Here is a 12,893-nt window from a genome sequence, read left to right on the forward strand (position 1 = left end):
TATGACCAAGCATTGTTGGCTAGTGAAGAAAGAATTTCCTTGAGTAGTTATAGTGAAAAATGTATATGCCAGATCACCTACAGATAGGCCTACTTCTTTTTCAGAGAAAAGGTCGTTTGTGCCTTTAATTCTCATCTTTGAAATTTCAATGGGTTTTAAAAAGGATTATACACAGAACTAACCCCTGGATGTTCTAGAGACACTTTAATCCAAATTATATTTTAATTTCATCATAGTGTCATCTAGCTGATTTTTCATACACATTATATTCTCTGCTCAAAAAAAATAAAGCTTATGAATTTTAATGTAAAATCTAATTAAAAATGTAGTATAAATAAATACCTTTGGGTGGAGGTTTCTTTTCAGCTTTGTCATGTCTTTCAGTTCTGTCTTTTTGAATTACTAAAAATGAATACAATCATATATTAGGGAAAAACATATCTACAAAGAATGGGAAAATATTGCTAAAACACAACAACATCCATGGATCTTTCTTATTCATTATTCCTGTTTTTCAGTTTGCAAAATTCATGCTTCTGTTTTTCAGGTTCACAGACTGGGGTAGAAAGCATCAAAATATCTATTGAGACTCATCTAACGAGAAGACAAGTCGGTCACAGAGATTGGAAGCTTCGTAAGGAATACACTACATATTCCAGATGATACAAACTTGCCTAGCTCAAGCTCTGAGCAGACACGGGCTTGATTTTGTGCTCCACCCAATGGGAATCTGTGTGGCTACATTTTTCTTACAGAAAGGTGTTTTTCTTAGCTCACTGTCATACAAACACAGCAACAAGCCTTGTACTCAGTTCAGAGCACAGCTCAACTGAGTCCACGTCTGCAGAGGATATGTTGTGTAAACCCACACTGCTATGTCCCAGAAAGGCTGTCAAAATTTTATGTGGAGACACCTATCTTTTCTCTCTTGGTCACTATCCAGACACATTGCCAGAACAAAAAACTGCCTTGAGACTTAGTTACACTTCTTTCAAGTGATAAGTACATGACAGCAACATCCTCTCTAACTGAATTTCAGCACAGAATTGCTGCCTGTATGAGACATGATTGATAATTAAACTTGTTTTGATGATGTGTTTAAACAGCATTCATATCACTGAGGTTTTCTGGAGCCTTTAAGAGGGGCAGAAGAACTGCCCTAAATCTTTAGCTATTGAACTAAGACAAAACCTGCTGGCTGTGGGAGAAGTAGCCATCTGACTTTCCCTGTGTCTGTTCTCTGAAGCTGGTCTGGATCTGAGCATCCTCATTTAGGGACTGCAAGTAGTTGAAATGGTGCCTCAGCACTGCTGGGAGTTGATCAAGCTTAGAGCAAACCCCAGACAAAAGAGAGGTGAGCTTGGCAGTGGATAGTTCAGCAGCACATTGCCAGCAGAAACGTGCTTACGGACATACTAGGGCAACGAGTACCCTAGTGTAGTGGATTCTCCCACAGGGACGTGCATGGCATGTAAAATATTCAAGAGACGGTAGCATGGCTATATGTCACACAGCAGCAAAGCTCCCCAGCTATAAAGTGGCAAAATTCTTCATAACATTTTCCAGCCCATGACTGGAGTCATGGCTGCTATTAAACACATGAAAGCTCTAAGTGATTATTTGGTTAGCTAGCAGAAGATAAATGGGTAAACAGGGTGGCTGCTCATTAGGAATATCTCAGTGATTCTTGAAGTTATTTGCTTCTCAAATCTACACAGACACTGTGAGAATTTATTTTTTCCAGATAACTTCAGTGTGATTTCACTTTATGAAAAAAAAATCTTATGCTTTTAAGTTATAAATTGACAGTAGAAAAAATGACCATATAGCCCTTTAAAAGACAGACTGAACAATGGCTACTTTTCATAGTCTTTTAGGGCTTTAAGTATTCATTTCACTGTTTTTTCTTTCTTCAGTCCTACTTTCTGGTTTACATTTCTCCTTACAGCAAGGTCTAGTCCAACAAAGACTGATTTATACATTTGAATCTATATTGTCTGAACAGGTTAAAATTAAACCTAATTACCTAATGTGTCACATTATTATGAGATTAATCTGAATACCATAACTGATATTAAGATGCATTTCTTAGTAATTTTTTCAAGCATTAACTGAGTAGGCAAAGACTGAAGTCTAACTTCGTTATAAAAATATCTGGCTTCTGAAAAGCAATACATTAAAAAAAAAAAAAAGAAAAGAACGAAATAAAACAGAGCAAAAACATTCAAATGACAAACAAAAATAAATGTTATTCTTTTTATGATGTCATAACAGGGCAAACTGTTTTGTTTTTTTAAATCCCTCTATCCAAATCATGGCTAAAGATGAAATTGCCAGTCCAAAGAAGACTGAAAATCACCTCCATACATGATAATGCTTCAGAATATATATGATAATTAGTAGATATATAAATCTTAACGAAAGTAATTTTTGCCGTGGAGGACAGTACAAATCATGAAGTCAAACGAAAATGTTATTGCAAAAAAAGAAAGGCAAGAAAATTAAAATCTATTTTTGGATGTGACGGAAGACTCGGATTTAGAGACCATAAACACTCTTGTGTTAGGTCTGCACTAGATTGAAAACTGATACACAGGAGACATCCTTCTTTGCAGGCAAATTACTAAATCCCATTGCAGGGGAACATACACCAAGGAATGCAAATAGTCATAAGCTTATTTCTTTAGCTGCATGAGAATGATTCATAATTACCTCTGTGCATCGGAATAAGAGAACTAAGAAAGAAATGTGTTGAGCAAGTCTTCACTCAGGGTCTGATCAAGACCTGCTCAAGCAAAAGGAGAGCACCCAAAAAGATATACAGCATAGACTAGAAGAGCTTTATACTTTAAATACTCATCCCCACACTTCCCAAATTATATATGCACTGAAAATCTAAAATTATACAAGACCTAATAATCTGCATTACCTTTAGAAGGTGCTTTCTTCTCATGTTTTTCTGGCTTTTCAGGTTTCTCTTTGTGAATAGCTATTAATAAATAACAACATTAATGATTATTAAAAAAGAGAAATGTATTTTAAGTGAGAAAAAGAAGATGAGATAAAAGAGCAAGAAACACAACTAGGCACCACGGCTATACCTGCAAAAAAACCCACAAAGACTCATTCAGCTGCTTCTGTCTGCTGTTGATGCCAAAACATGTTATTTGAACTTTTAATCTCAACTACCACCCCCGAGGTCTCTGCCATCATCCTGGGAGAGGAATGGCCTTTCTGGCACAACTGTAATCCCATGAAAGAAGTTAGCGAAGAAGAGTCATGCTTATTGATGCTGTTTAGTTGTTCATTTGTTTTCCTTACACTGTCATTTATTGGTTTAGTGCTATTTTTAAGCTTCCTTGTTTATTACTTTGGTTCATTTCTGAAGGATTTTCTGAACTTCACATAAAAACTGACAGTTTTTCCAGCTATGAATGATTAAACACTATAATTAATTACAAATCTAATTGCAATGGCATTATAACTAATGCTCCTTGGGGCTTTTTGTTTGCTTTTAATTTCCACTTTACAAATTGAAATAAAGTACACTGTAATGACTAGCTCTCTGGCTCAGGTTTTAAAATACACTGGACTTGTGCAGTAGTCATGGAGTAGTGGGTAGTCTGCAATATTCTCCTGTGTGGACTCTGATTTGTTAATTTCTTTTTTGTGATTAATGTTGACACAGGAACTTGTCCACTGATGTGCAGAACTGATATTTGTATGTGTCCGTATCCCCTGAGGTACCTTACAGGGACCAGGCATAAGAAAACACTTAGATGCCTATTTGACTTCAGCATAGGAGTTTATACTAAGAACACAAAAGTCACAGAATCATAGAATCCTTTAAGTTGGAAGAGACCTTTAAGATCATCAAGTCCAACCATTAACCCAGCACTTCTAAGTCCTCTGCTAAAACAGATCAGAATCTGTCAGGGTTGGAAGGGACCACAAGGATCACCCAGTTCCAACCCCGCCATGCGCAGGGACATCTCACACTAGATCAGGCTGTCTAGAGCCTCATCCAGCCTGGCCTTAAAGACCCCCAGGGATGGGGTCTCAACCACCTCCCTGGGCAACCCATTCCAGGGTACTCTCCAGCTTTGTGTTGGTGTTTCAAAGGACAGCGAGAATTGTGGAAGATAAATAATTGCTAGATAACTATTAATGCAAGCAATTACTTACAGAATTAGTCCTTCACTATTTAACATCTAAGCAACAGCTATTGTATTTAAAATGTTCTTTTTTCACATGGCCTGTCTCATTACCTTTTTTTACAGGTTTTCAGGTGTTTTGCCTGGATGACCATATTCTCCTATCAACCATACTTGCTGAGAGTGTTGGAAAAACTCAGAGATTACTGGGACATTATACTAATCTGGAGTAACAAACAAACAAAAAAAAACCAAACATGCAGAAAGAATACAAAATGTTGTTCTGTATTTCGGCAAACCTTTGCGTGATCTTATGACTTTTATTCATAAAGTTCTATAACATCTTTTTTTTCCAATCAAAGGGATATAGAAATGGAAATTGAGTGTACAATTAGTTCCGGAGTGTACAATTAGGTACCTCAAAATGTAAAATAAGTTCTGCATTAAAAATTACCTGCATGCCTTTCCTTTTTTTCAGGTTTTTCTTGTCTTCCCAGTTTGTCTTTATGAATTACTAGGAAAGAAGAAATATGTTCACATATAATTAAAAAAAAAAAGAAAAGTGGAAAAACTTAATAAAAATAATTCTACCAAGATAAGCCCTAGGGGACAAAATGGCAAACTGTGTTACTCCTGAGCTATCCCATTCATACGTGCACAGCGTACATCCTGCTGCATGGTTGTGAGCAGACAACTCTAGCTAACAAGTTGCCACTTATCCTCTAAACTACAGTAAGGTGCCCCAGCTGCTTACTATAATAACATAATCACTTGTAATTGTCTGTCCATTCCCAAAGAGAGATTTTTCAGAAAACTGTCAAGGATTAAGGCAGAGCTCACACTACCTGCTGCTGCCTGCACTAGAAAGAGGACATCACCTGGGCCACTGCACACTCTGGCAGAAGTTCATAAAAACCCTGGAATCAGTCCTGGAACATAAGAGGATCACATGCACAGATGACACGTCTGTCACTTGCCAGCTGGCTTGAAATGGATAACCAGTAATTGATACGGATAGTTACTAATGGATACAGATAGCTAGTAATAGACATTAGCTGAGATCAGTCCCTGGCAGCTATGATCTCAGAGTCATAATTAGATGCCCAGTATGTGCAAAGTAAAAACTAACATTATGACAGTGAAACTGTATTATGCTATCCACTCATTCACATAACTTTTCCCACTTTTCGTAGGATTTTACACACTAATTTTTGCGACAATGGGAAAAAAGCATGTGGATTTTAAAGCATGAAAAATCAGCTGTGAAACTGCAAGATAGCTTTAACTCTAATCCCTGAGGAGTTTTCATCCCGGCTTAGTAAAACTCCCAATCTTAAACATAAGAAAATAAGGACATTCTTTTGCAGTACCATGAGTGCTATATCTAACTGGAAACAAAAGAAGTGTTGCGAATATTGAGACTCTCACTTTTTTTTAGCAATATAGTGACGAAATACAGGAGAATGAGTTCCTGACACAGCTGTCTTCCAAGTGACTGAGATATTTCTAGTTATTCTCCGTGTCATTAGGTAACTTTCCTAAATTTAATGACAGAAGTTGATTAGAAATTAGAATAGGATGTTATTTGCTCTCTTCATTATCTAAATCTTGAAAAGGGAATATATTTAAAGTAGCAAATAAACAGTTAAAATACCAGGATGTGGTGAAACTTTGGAGCCTTCCAGTCACAGCACAATGAAATGGGCCTTAGAAAGATACGTATCCATAGTCATTGTTTTAAAGCATGATGTACAGGCTGAAAGCAATGTTTCTCACTACTGTGAATACAGAGAATCTGTATATGCAATAGTCTTTTCATTAGCAATTGTAGCAATAATTAATTAAACAAAACTAAGTAATACATTCCCTTTAAGACGAAATACAGTTAGGTAGATAGAATATTAGGAGTTATGACATGTTAAGGGAGTATAATAACTCCCATTTTTCTTATTTGGCTACCTGAGATTGACAGGACTTATTTTCTCCTGTTCTAAGAAACTTTAAAAAAATTTTAAATATTGTTCCCCTATCAAATTAAATTGAATATTTTCCTACGTTTTCCACAAAATAACAGGTCTTAATGATGCATTCATGTTTTAATATGGGACTTTATAGTCTTCACTCTGTCATTTTTCCAAATCTCAGAAAAAAAATCTCTCTTGTTACCACCGTTCCATTTTCTATTAATTAAATATTCATTCTAACAGAAACCTGAACATATGTGCCCGCCATAAACCTCTAGAGTCAGTCATCCTCTTTCAATGTATTTCAAATTATTTATACAAAATTTAAAAGCTCCAATCAGAGACCATTAGAGAGGCTTAGTGAAACACAGATTTCTGGAAGGTGCACATTCACTTCTGTTGCGACACTTGTGCTCTTGGTTTGAAACAAATCAGACATGGCTGGATATTGGGTCTTCCTTTTTTGGGGTGATTTATTAAGACTGTTGGTCTAGTTGGTCTTCCAGAATAGGTTTCCTCCCTCAGCCTGAGACTTCATTTATGACATTTTTATGCAAAGGATGTATTCTTAGAAGGTTTAAAGTATTTTGACAACAAGGTATGTTCCAACAAAATTTCATTTTGCAAAAAAAAAAAAAAATACCAATCTAGTCAAACTAGGTGGTGGCTCTTGGGGTCCAAATTTAAGTGGTGAGTCATGAGTGGAGAGGAAGCAGCATCCTGATTTTGACTCCTACAACAGGCAGCTCTAAAATTCAATGTTGGCATACAACAACAGCAAATTAATAAATCCTAACACACTTTTCCCAACATCTCTGAAATGAATCTGGAGAATTTTTTTTTTTTTTTTTCTAAGACAGGTCTCTGAAGCAAAATGCCTTCAGGGACCATGCCCTGTGTGTTATAACTTATTCATTAATTTTTGCTCAGAAATATTCCCAAAGACAAATATTAGGTTTAGACTTATTCAAGGAGAATAAAAAAGATACCTATTTATGCTCTGGGCATCTTTTACATAATTTAATAATACTATGAAAACGTATTCATTAATTTCTGAATATAATTTTAGCCTTTCTTCAGAGTGATGAATTCAAAATGCTTTTAAAATCCTCATTCTCCTTCCAGCTGGCTTTCACAACATCTCCTTCATCCTTAGGCATAATTGGGATTTATAAGAAGGGTCTATTAGTCAATAGATTAGACTTTGGAACTACAAAAAAAGGTAAAAAGGCAAAGAATACCAAATATTGAATACATACCCTTCAGGGGTTCCTTCATCTCAATTTTTTCTTGTTTTTCAGGTTTGTCTCTATGAATTACTAGAAATAATAAAAAAAATATAAATCCACACAATAATTCTGTCTTCTGGAGGTATTATCTATACTTACTATTTCACCAAAGTAATTGAAGAAAAACATTTGTAAATTCAAGGGATAGATTTTATCTCTGAGTCAGAGGTACTAAATGATGTGTAGATCATCTTAGTATCATTATTTAATTCCAGGTCCAAGAGAAATATTTTTTTCTTGAATAAGCTTTCATATGTTAGACCACATTTTTACAAAATAAATGATTATTCAGCAACCTTAATCTAATCTGTGGGATCTCTTTTGGGCCCATTACACAAGCACCCTGACTCTAAGATCTGAAGGAGGAAATTATTTTCAGTCCTTGACAACATTGCTTTCTATTCTTAACAAAAAATGGCTAGCATATTGCTTTCCATGCTCTTTTTTTTCTTTATTTTTAGCTCTTACTTCATCCACAGGATGGGTTAACAAGAAAACATCTTTTTTGGTCATAGTGTAACTTCAGGAAGAGCAGCTGTTCAAAACACAACTACATGTCCTGCTAGAAGAAGGGACTCTTGAATCTATTGCTCACCCAACTTTCAGACTATGTTTTTGGACATAGTTGTATTCCTCAGCCTCACGATTTAAACAGACAAAAATGTTCCTTGTCACCCTGTACTACTAAAAGACAAGCATTTTGCACTTTCAGGGGAAAAAATATTTTCTTTATAATACTCAAATTTCTGTCAACAAGTAAACCATAGAAAATACAGCTCTGATTACAAGACAGCTCAGCTTTGTATACAAGCACAGTAAAGTCTCTGTGTACATTCATTTCATCAGCTTTGCAGCAAATATAATTTCACAGAAATGCAATTGGTTAATATTTCCTCATTAAAAAATAGGCTAAGAAAAATCATTCCTAGCATTCAATAATTTTATTATGTCTTGCATGTTTTTCCATTATCCAAATACACTTCCAGTCATAACAGGTGAATTAGTTAATAATTATCAGTAAAAAAAGATTGAAGGAAGATTTTTTTTCCCAAGCCTTTAAGGAATGTGGACAGCCAATCTACAGTAAAAAAAAAAAAAGGGTGTGAAGAATGCAGCAGCACCAGGAATGTATTATTGAATAAATTACAGACTCATTCATTTTCTTTAGGTCACCTAGTAGCATACCAAAGAAAAGCAGTCTCCTCTTTCTCTGTATCATGCAGAACTTAAACTGAATAATTTTGCAAAAATTGTAGCACCCTTGTACATCTTACATTCGTATTAGCAGGTGTTAGCTCTGTGCAAAACACTTCAAGCCAGAGTGTTGTCAGTTTGGGATGGGACAATACCACAGTTATAGAAGCAATGACTTTGTGATGGTCAATGGCCGTGGAACAAACATGAGCTTCTGTGTGTCAAACAAAAGCCCTTGTTGTCTCTATGCCAAAAAAGTAGAGCTGAACAATGCAGAACATTGTGGCATGATGAAAGCTTGTTTTTAGCCACAGAACATCTTATTTGTGTAAGGGAGACTCTTGTGGCTTTTTAAAATTTATTCTAGTTTCTCCATAGCATTTCTCTATTTCATACTTTGGGAAAAAAAACAAGCAAACCAAAATGAACCTTGAATGACACTAACTGACCCGAGTGTCAGGAGACCTTAAGATGGGCAGAAAAATCTAATTTAAGGTTCCTTCACAACATCAAAACAGTGTAAAAGGCTAAAATGCAAGGGAATATTAGTATTTGTGTGGAGTCCAAGCTAAAAACATGGAGAAAGGATGAGTTGGATCCTTCTTGAGAAATAAAAGTAATGTGATTTATCTGGGCAGGCAGCCTGGAATGTGGATAAGAAGAGACGAGGCTGGCATAAGCATAAGCTATTTCTCTCTTCCCAATGATAGGCTGAAGGTGATCTCTGGTTAGTTCCAGAGCCCTATCCTGTGTGTTGATATCCTCACAACCTCAGAGTTTGCTAATCTCAGATTCTAATGTTTACCATTACCTCTTATGGACACTGTCAGAGCGATGGCTTTTGGGTAGAACATTATCCAGGAAGGGCAGGTGTTGTCAAAAATTAAAGGGCTCTTGTTTCAGGGCCATGATGACTGGCCATTTTTGACTTAAACCAAAGTGCAGCAGGGACACCAAAGTCCATGGAAGCTTTCATCAGCTTCATATGGCATCCTGAAAGCTCTATCATTGAATGTACTTCACTTTCTACAGATCTTGTCCACATTTAGTTACTTGAATATATATTTCTTTGTAAAGGGCTTAATACATGCCTTTTTTCAAGCCCTACAAGAAGCACTAAAGTGGAAGCATTAGGTTTTAGAAATAAGCAAGGATGGCCATGTTTATGAAAAAAAAAAAAAAATTAGAGTTCATAAGATTTTGATTTTAATATATAAACAGAAAGGACATAAAAAAAATTAAGACAGCTAAGCCACTCTTCAGCTTAACTAAACCTGGTCATTCATCTTTAATTCAACCATTTTATTTATGACACGCTCTGAAATTAAAAGATTACCTCTTCTTTTAATAAGGTGTTGGATTTATTTAGAAAAAAAAAAACAAAACTAAAACTAGGTTTATGACAACTGTGTCAGCTAAATTTTTCCCACAACCTAAAGGAATTTTCTTTGACTTCCTTGCAAATACCAAGCATAAACTCAGAATGAACTGTTATTAGCATTGGAAAAAATATAACACTCCAACCTAATTTTCACTAACCTAGATTTTGGAAAGTGCTGAAACATTTTTATATGACTCTGAATGAAAATTCAGCCTGAGGCAAAAAGATGAGCATGAAAAATTTTATCTTCAGTGACTGGAGTGTGGCAAATTTACAAATAATATAAAATAGGAGATTATAATGGAAAATTTTAAGGTAATTTAACAATGGATTCCAAACTTAAACATATAAGAATATTGCCATCTACTTCACATAAAATTAAAACCTTGAAGCATAGCATATATGTAAGAGGAAGATATAGTGAAGAGGGCTGGGATCTTGGTTTTCTTCATTAAAGTGTCTGAGACAGACACTCCCCAGCCTAAAAAAAACAAGTGCAAGAAGAAGAGATGTAATAAGGAGACACTGATTCCACACCTAAGGGAAGTAAAAATAGTTTCCAGCTAAGTCTTAAGTCTGCTGCTTAGTATAAAGTTGGGTAATGAGTGCAGTAAGCATGAAGCAGAGATTGCTTGCTCCAGCTAAGTGCTTGTCTACATAGCAACACACAGGAAAGTTAAGATAAATGAACTAATACAATGAAGTTAGAGAACATTACTCAGAGAGCATTAAATCTCTATGTAGGTGCTTTTATTCAGAAGGAAAATAACCTTCGACAGCAATAACTTAATTCTTCTTGAAGGAACACTAAAATAAAAAATAAAAGGGCTTGCTCTAGAGAGGGGCACAGGCTTCTAGGTGCAAAACAATCATCTGTGGGAATCCCAGCAATTAATGAACTGTGGAGGCACCTGCACTCACTACAAACTACCTCAAGTCCCTGTGAAAGGAGAAGAGGCTTGCCTCTGACTTTGCCCACATCTTCCCCAACTGGTACCAGACATGGTACTCTGCTCACTGCAGCACCTATCCCTGTGCTGAATTTAGTCCTTCAACACTGAATGTAAATGTCTATATAAGAGTAAGCCAATGTCTCATGAGTTACATGTTTGTACAATTCAAAATTAGATTTAATTGCAGCAGTCAGACAGCAATACATCCATCTGAACTGAGATTTAGATTTGACAGCTACTGGTAATAGTTAAACCATCTACATCATTTGCTTCACCATAAGCTGCTTGTAAGCCCATACAGCTAATAAATACTTGACAGCTGTACCTGAGATAGCTAGTACCTAGCTGTACACTACAGCTAGGCTGTTATCTGTACCATGTTACCTAGTTTAAAGTTAACTCAGGAATATCTGTAGCCGTAATTCCAGAAATCAGGGTAGACAGCCCATGTGTCAAATGCAAATAAGCCCTTTAACTTATTTTTGTCACCTTATGTGGTTTTCTAGAATACTGTGAATTTGTACAGCCCAGCCCTATTTATCTATTTAGCTGTCTCAAACACCTTGATTTCCAGCTATGGCAATTTAAACTATGCCAACACATTATATTAGTCTTTATAATCTCATAATTTATCCATACGCTAAAATACAGATAGTTTTATTCTATGATGTTAAATATTTGCATTATTATTATTAACAAGTCAATGGGGTAGGAGGGACAGATATGTGCTACGCATAGTAAGTGAAATAAGTTTTGAGAGGCCTGGAATCTATTTGCTAAACCAGACTGCATTCAGAAGTACTTTCTGCAAAACAACAGAGAAGCTAATGCAATTCAAAAGCATACAAGTATCTGTCCTAAAGTCACTGTTATTTAATATATGGCTGTCAGAGGTAGCAGTTCATCATCACATTGTCTTCTTCCATCCCTCACTCTAAAGCAATGTATTAGTGAACTGTATTTAGGAAAATCCCACACGGTAGATCAACCTTTTCCCATTCCTTCTTAATGCCTGTTGTAATAAGAGGGATTTCCCCAAAATGCAGGACAATTCATTTCATTGCTAGCATCAGTTTTCCATAAAAATCAGAAATGATCAGTCCTTTTGGATTATCATCATTGGACCTTCCATTAGACAGAAATCATATATGTATATTTACTTTTACCTTGACGTATTTTATTATTCTACCTTGTTGCCAAAGTATTGCATAGTTACGTCTTATTCGCTGACGGTAGCAGTAATAACAATTATGACGCCTACTGCTTAATCAGCCTTCAGCATCAGCTCAGAGTCTGTGTGTGTCACAAAATGAGACTGACAGGGCAGCTGCCTTGGGCTGAGACAGCACTATCCCGCCGCCTCTCCCCTCAGGACCGTTGCTCCAGCCTTGACTGGTGCGGTGGCCTCACACCTGAACTGGGAAGCCTGGAACTGGACACAGTATCTAGATGTGACCTCAGGAGGGCTGAGGACATAGAGGTAATAAATCCCTTACCTCCACTGACTGGCCGAGCTCCTGCTCATACAGTCCAGGGTCACGTTGGCCCTTGTGACAGTACTAATAACATGAAATATCCAATTGGAAAGACCCTATTTGGTAGTGAATTTGTGTTTGTGCTTAGAAGTAATCATGAAATAATCTAGTTTCAGTGATCTTAAGTATGAGCAAATGTTTTGTTGAATCATTTCTGAGAGTATTTCTTCATCTCAGGATTAAATTGGCTAAGCACAATAATTGAAATGGATTTTATTGCTAGTAGTTTATTAAAATATTTAATTAAATGTAAATCTTAGGGCACAAGTTTTCCTGGCTCTTAATACTGTAAGAATCTTTCTTGTAATTTCAGCCACTTCCATCTGGGATTTCCATTCATTACACCTATTACTCATATTTCAGTAGAATCTTTTCAAAATGAGGCTTATGGCTGCAACTGCATCTGGGTCGAGGCAATCCCAG

The 12,893-nt window shown here is 36.1% G+C and overlaps 1 protein-coding gene across 1 annotated transcript in view; it reads right to left on the reverse strand.

Annotated features, from left to right (window-relative positions):
- Positions 1 to 7,437, reverse strand: part of TRDN (triadin) — a gene marked incomplete at its 5' end in the record, with an annotated part of 62,718 nt that extends 55,281 nt beyond the window's left edge. Inside the window, 4 exons of the mRNA XM_008940858.1 lie at positions 343 to 402; positions 2,930 to 2,989; positions 4,609 to 4,668; positions 7,378 to 7,437. Of these exons, the coding sequence (XP_008939106.1) occupies positions 343 to 402; positions 2,930 to 2,989; positions 4,609 to 4,668; positions 7,378 to 7,437 (240 nt within the window). The remainder of the gene's footprint in view (positions 1 to 342; positions 403 to 2,929; positions 2,990 to 4,608; positions 4,669 to 7,377) is intronic.
- Positions 7,438 to 12,893: the final 5,456 nt, after the last annotated feature.

Source organism: Merops nubicus, unplaced genomic scaffold (genome assembly GCF_000691845.1).
Source record: "Merops nubicus isolate BGI_N331 unplaced genomic scaffold, ASM69184v1 scaffold7585, whole genome shotgun sequence".
Classification (NCBI taxonomy): Eukaryota; Metazoa; Chordata; class Aves; order Coraciiformes; family Meropidae; genus Merops; species Merops nubicus.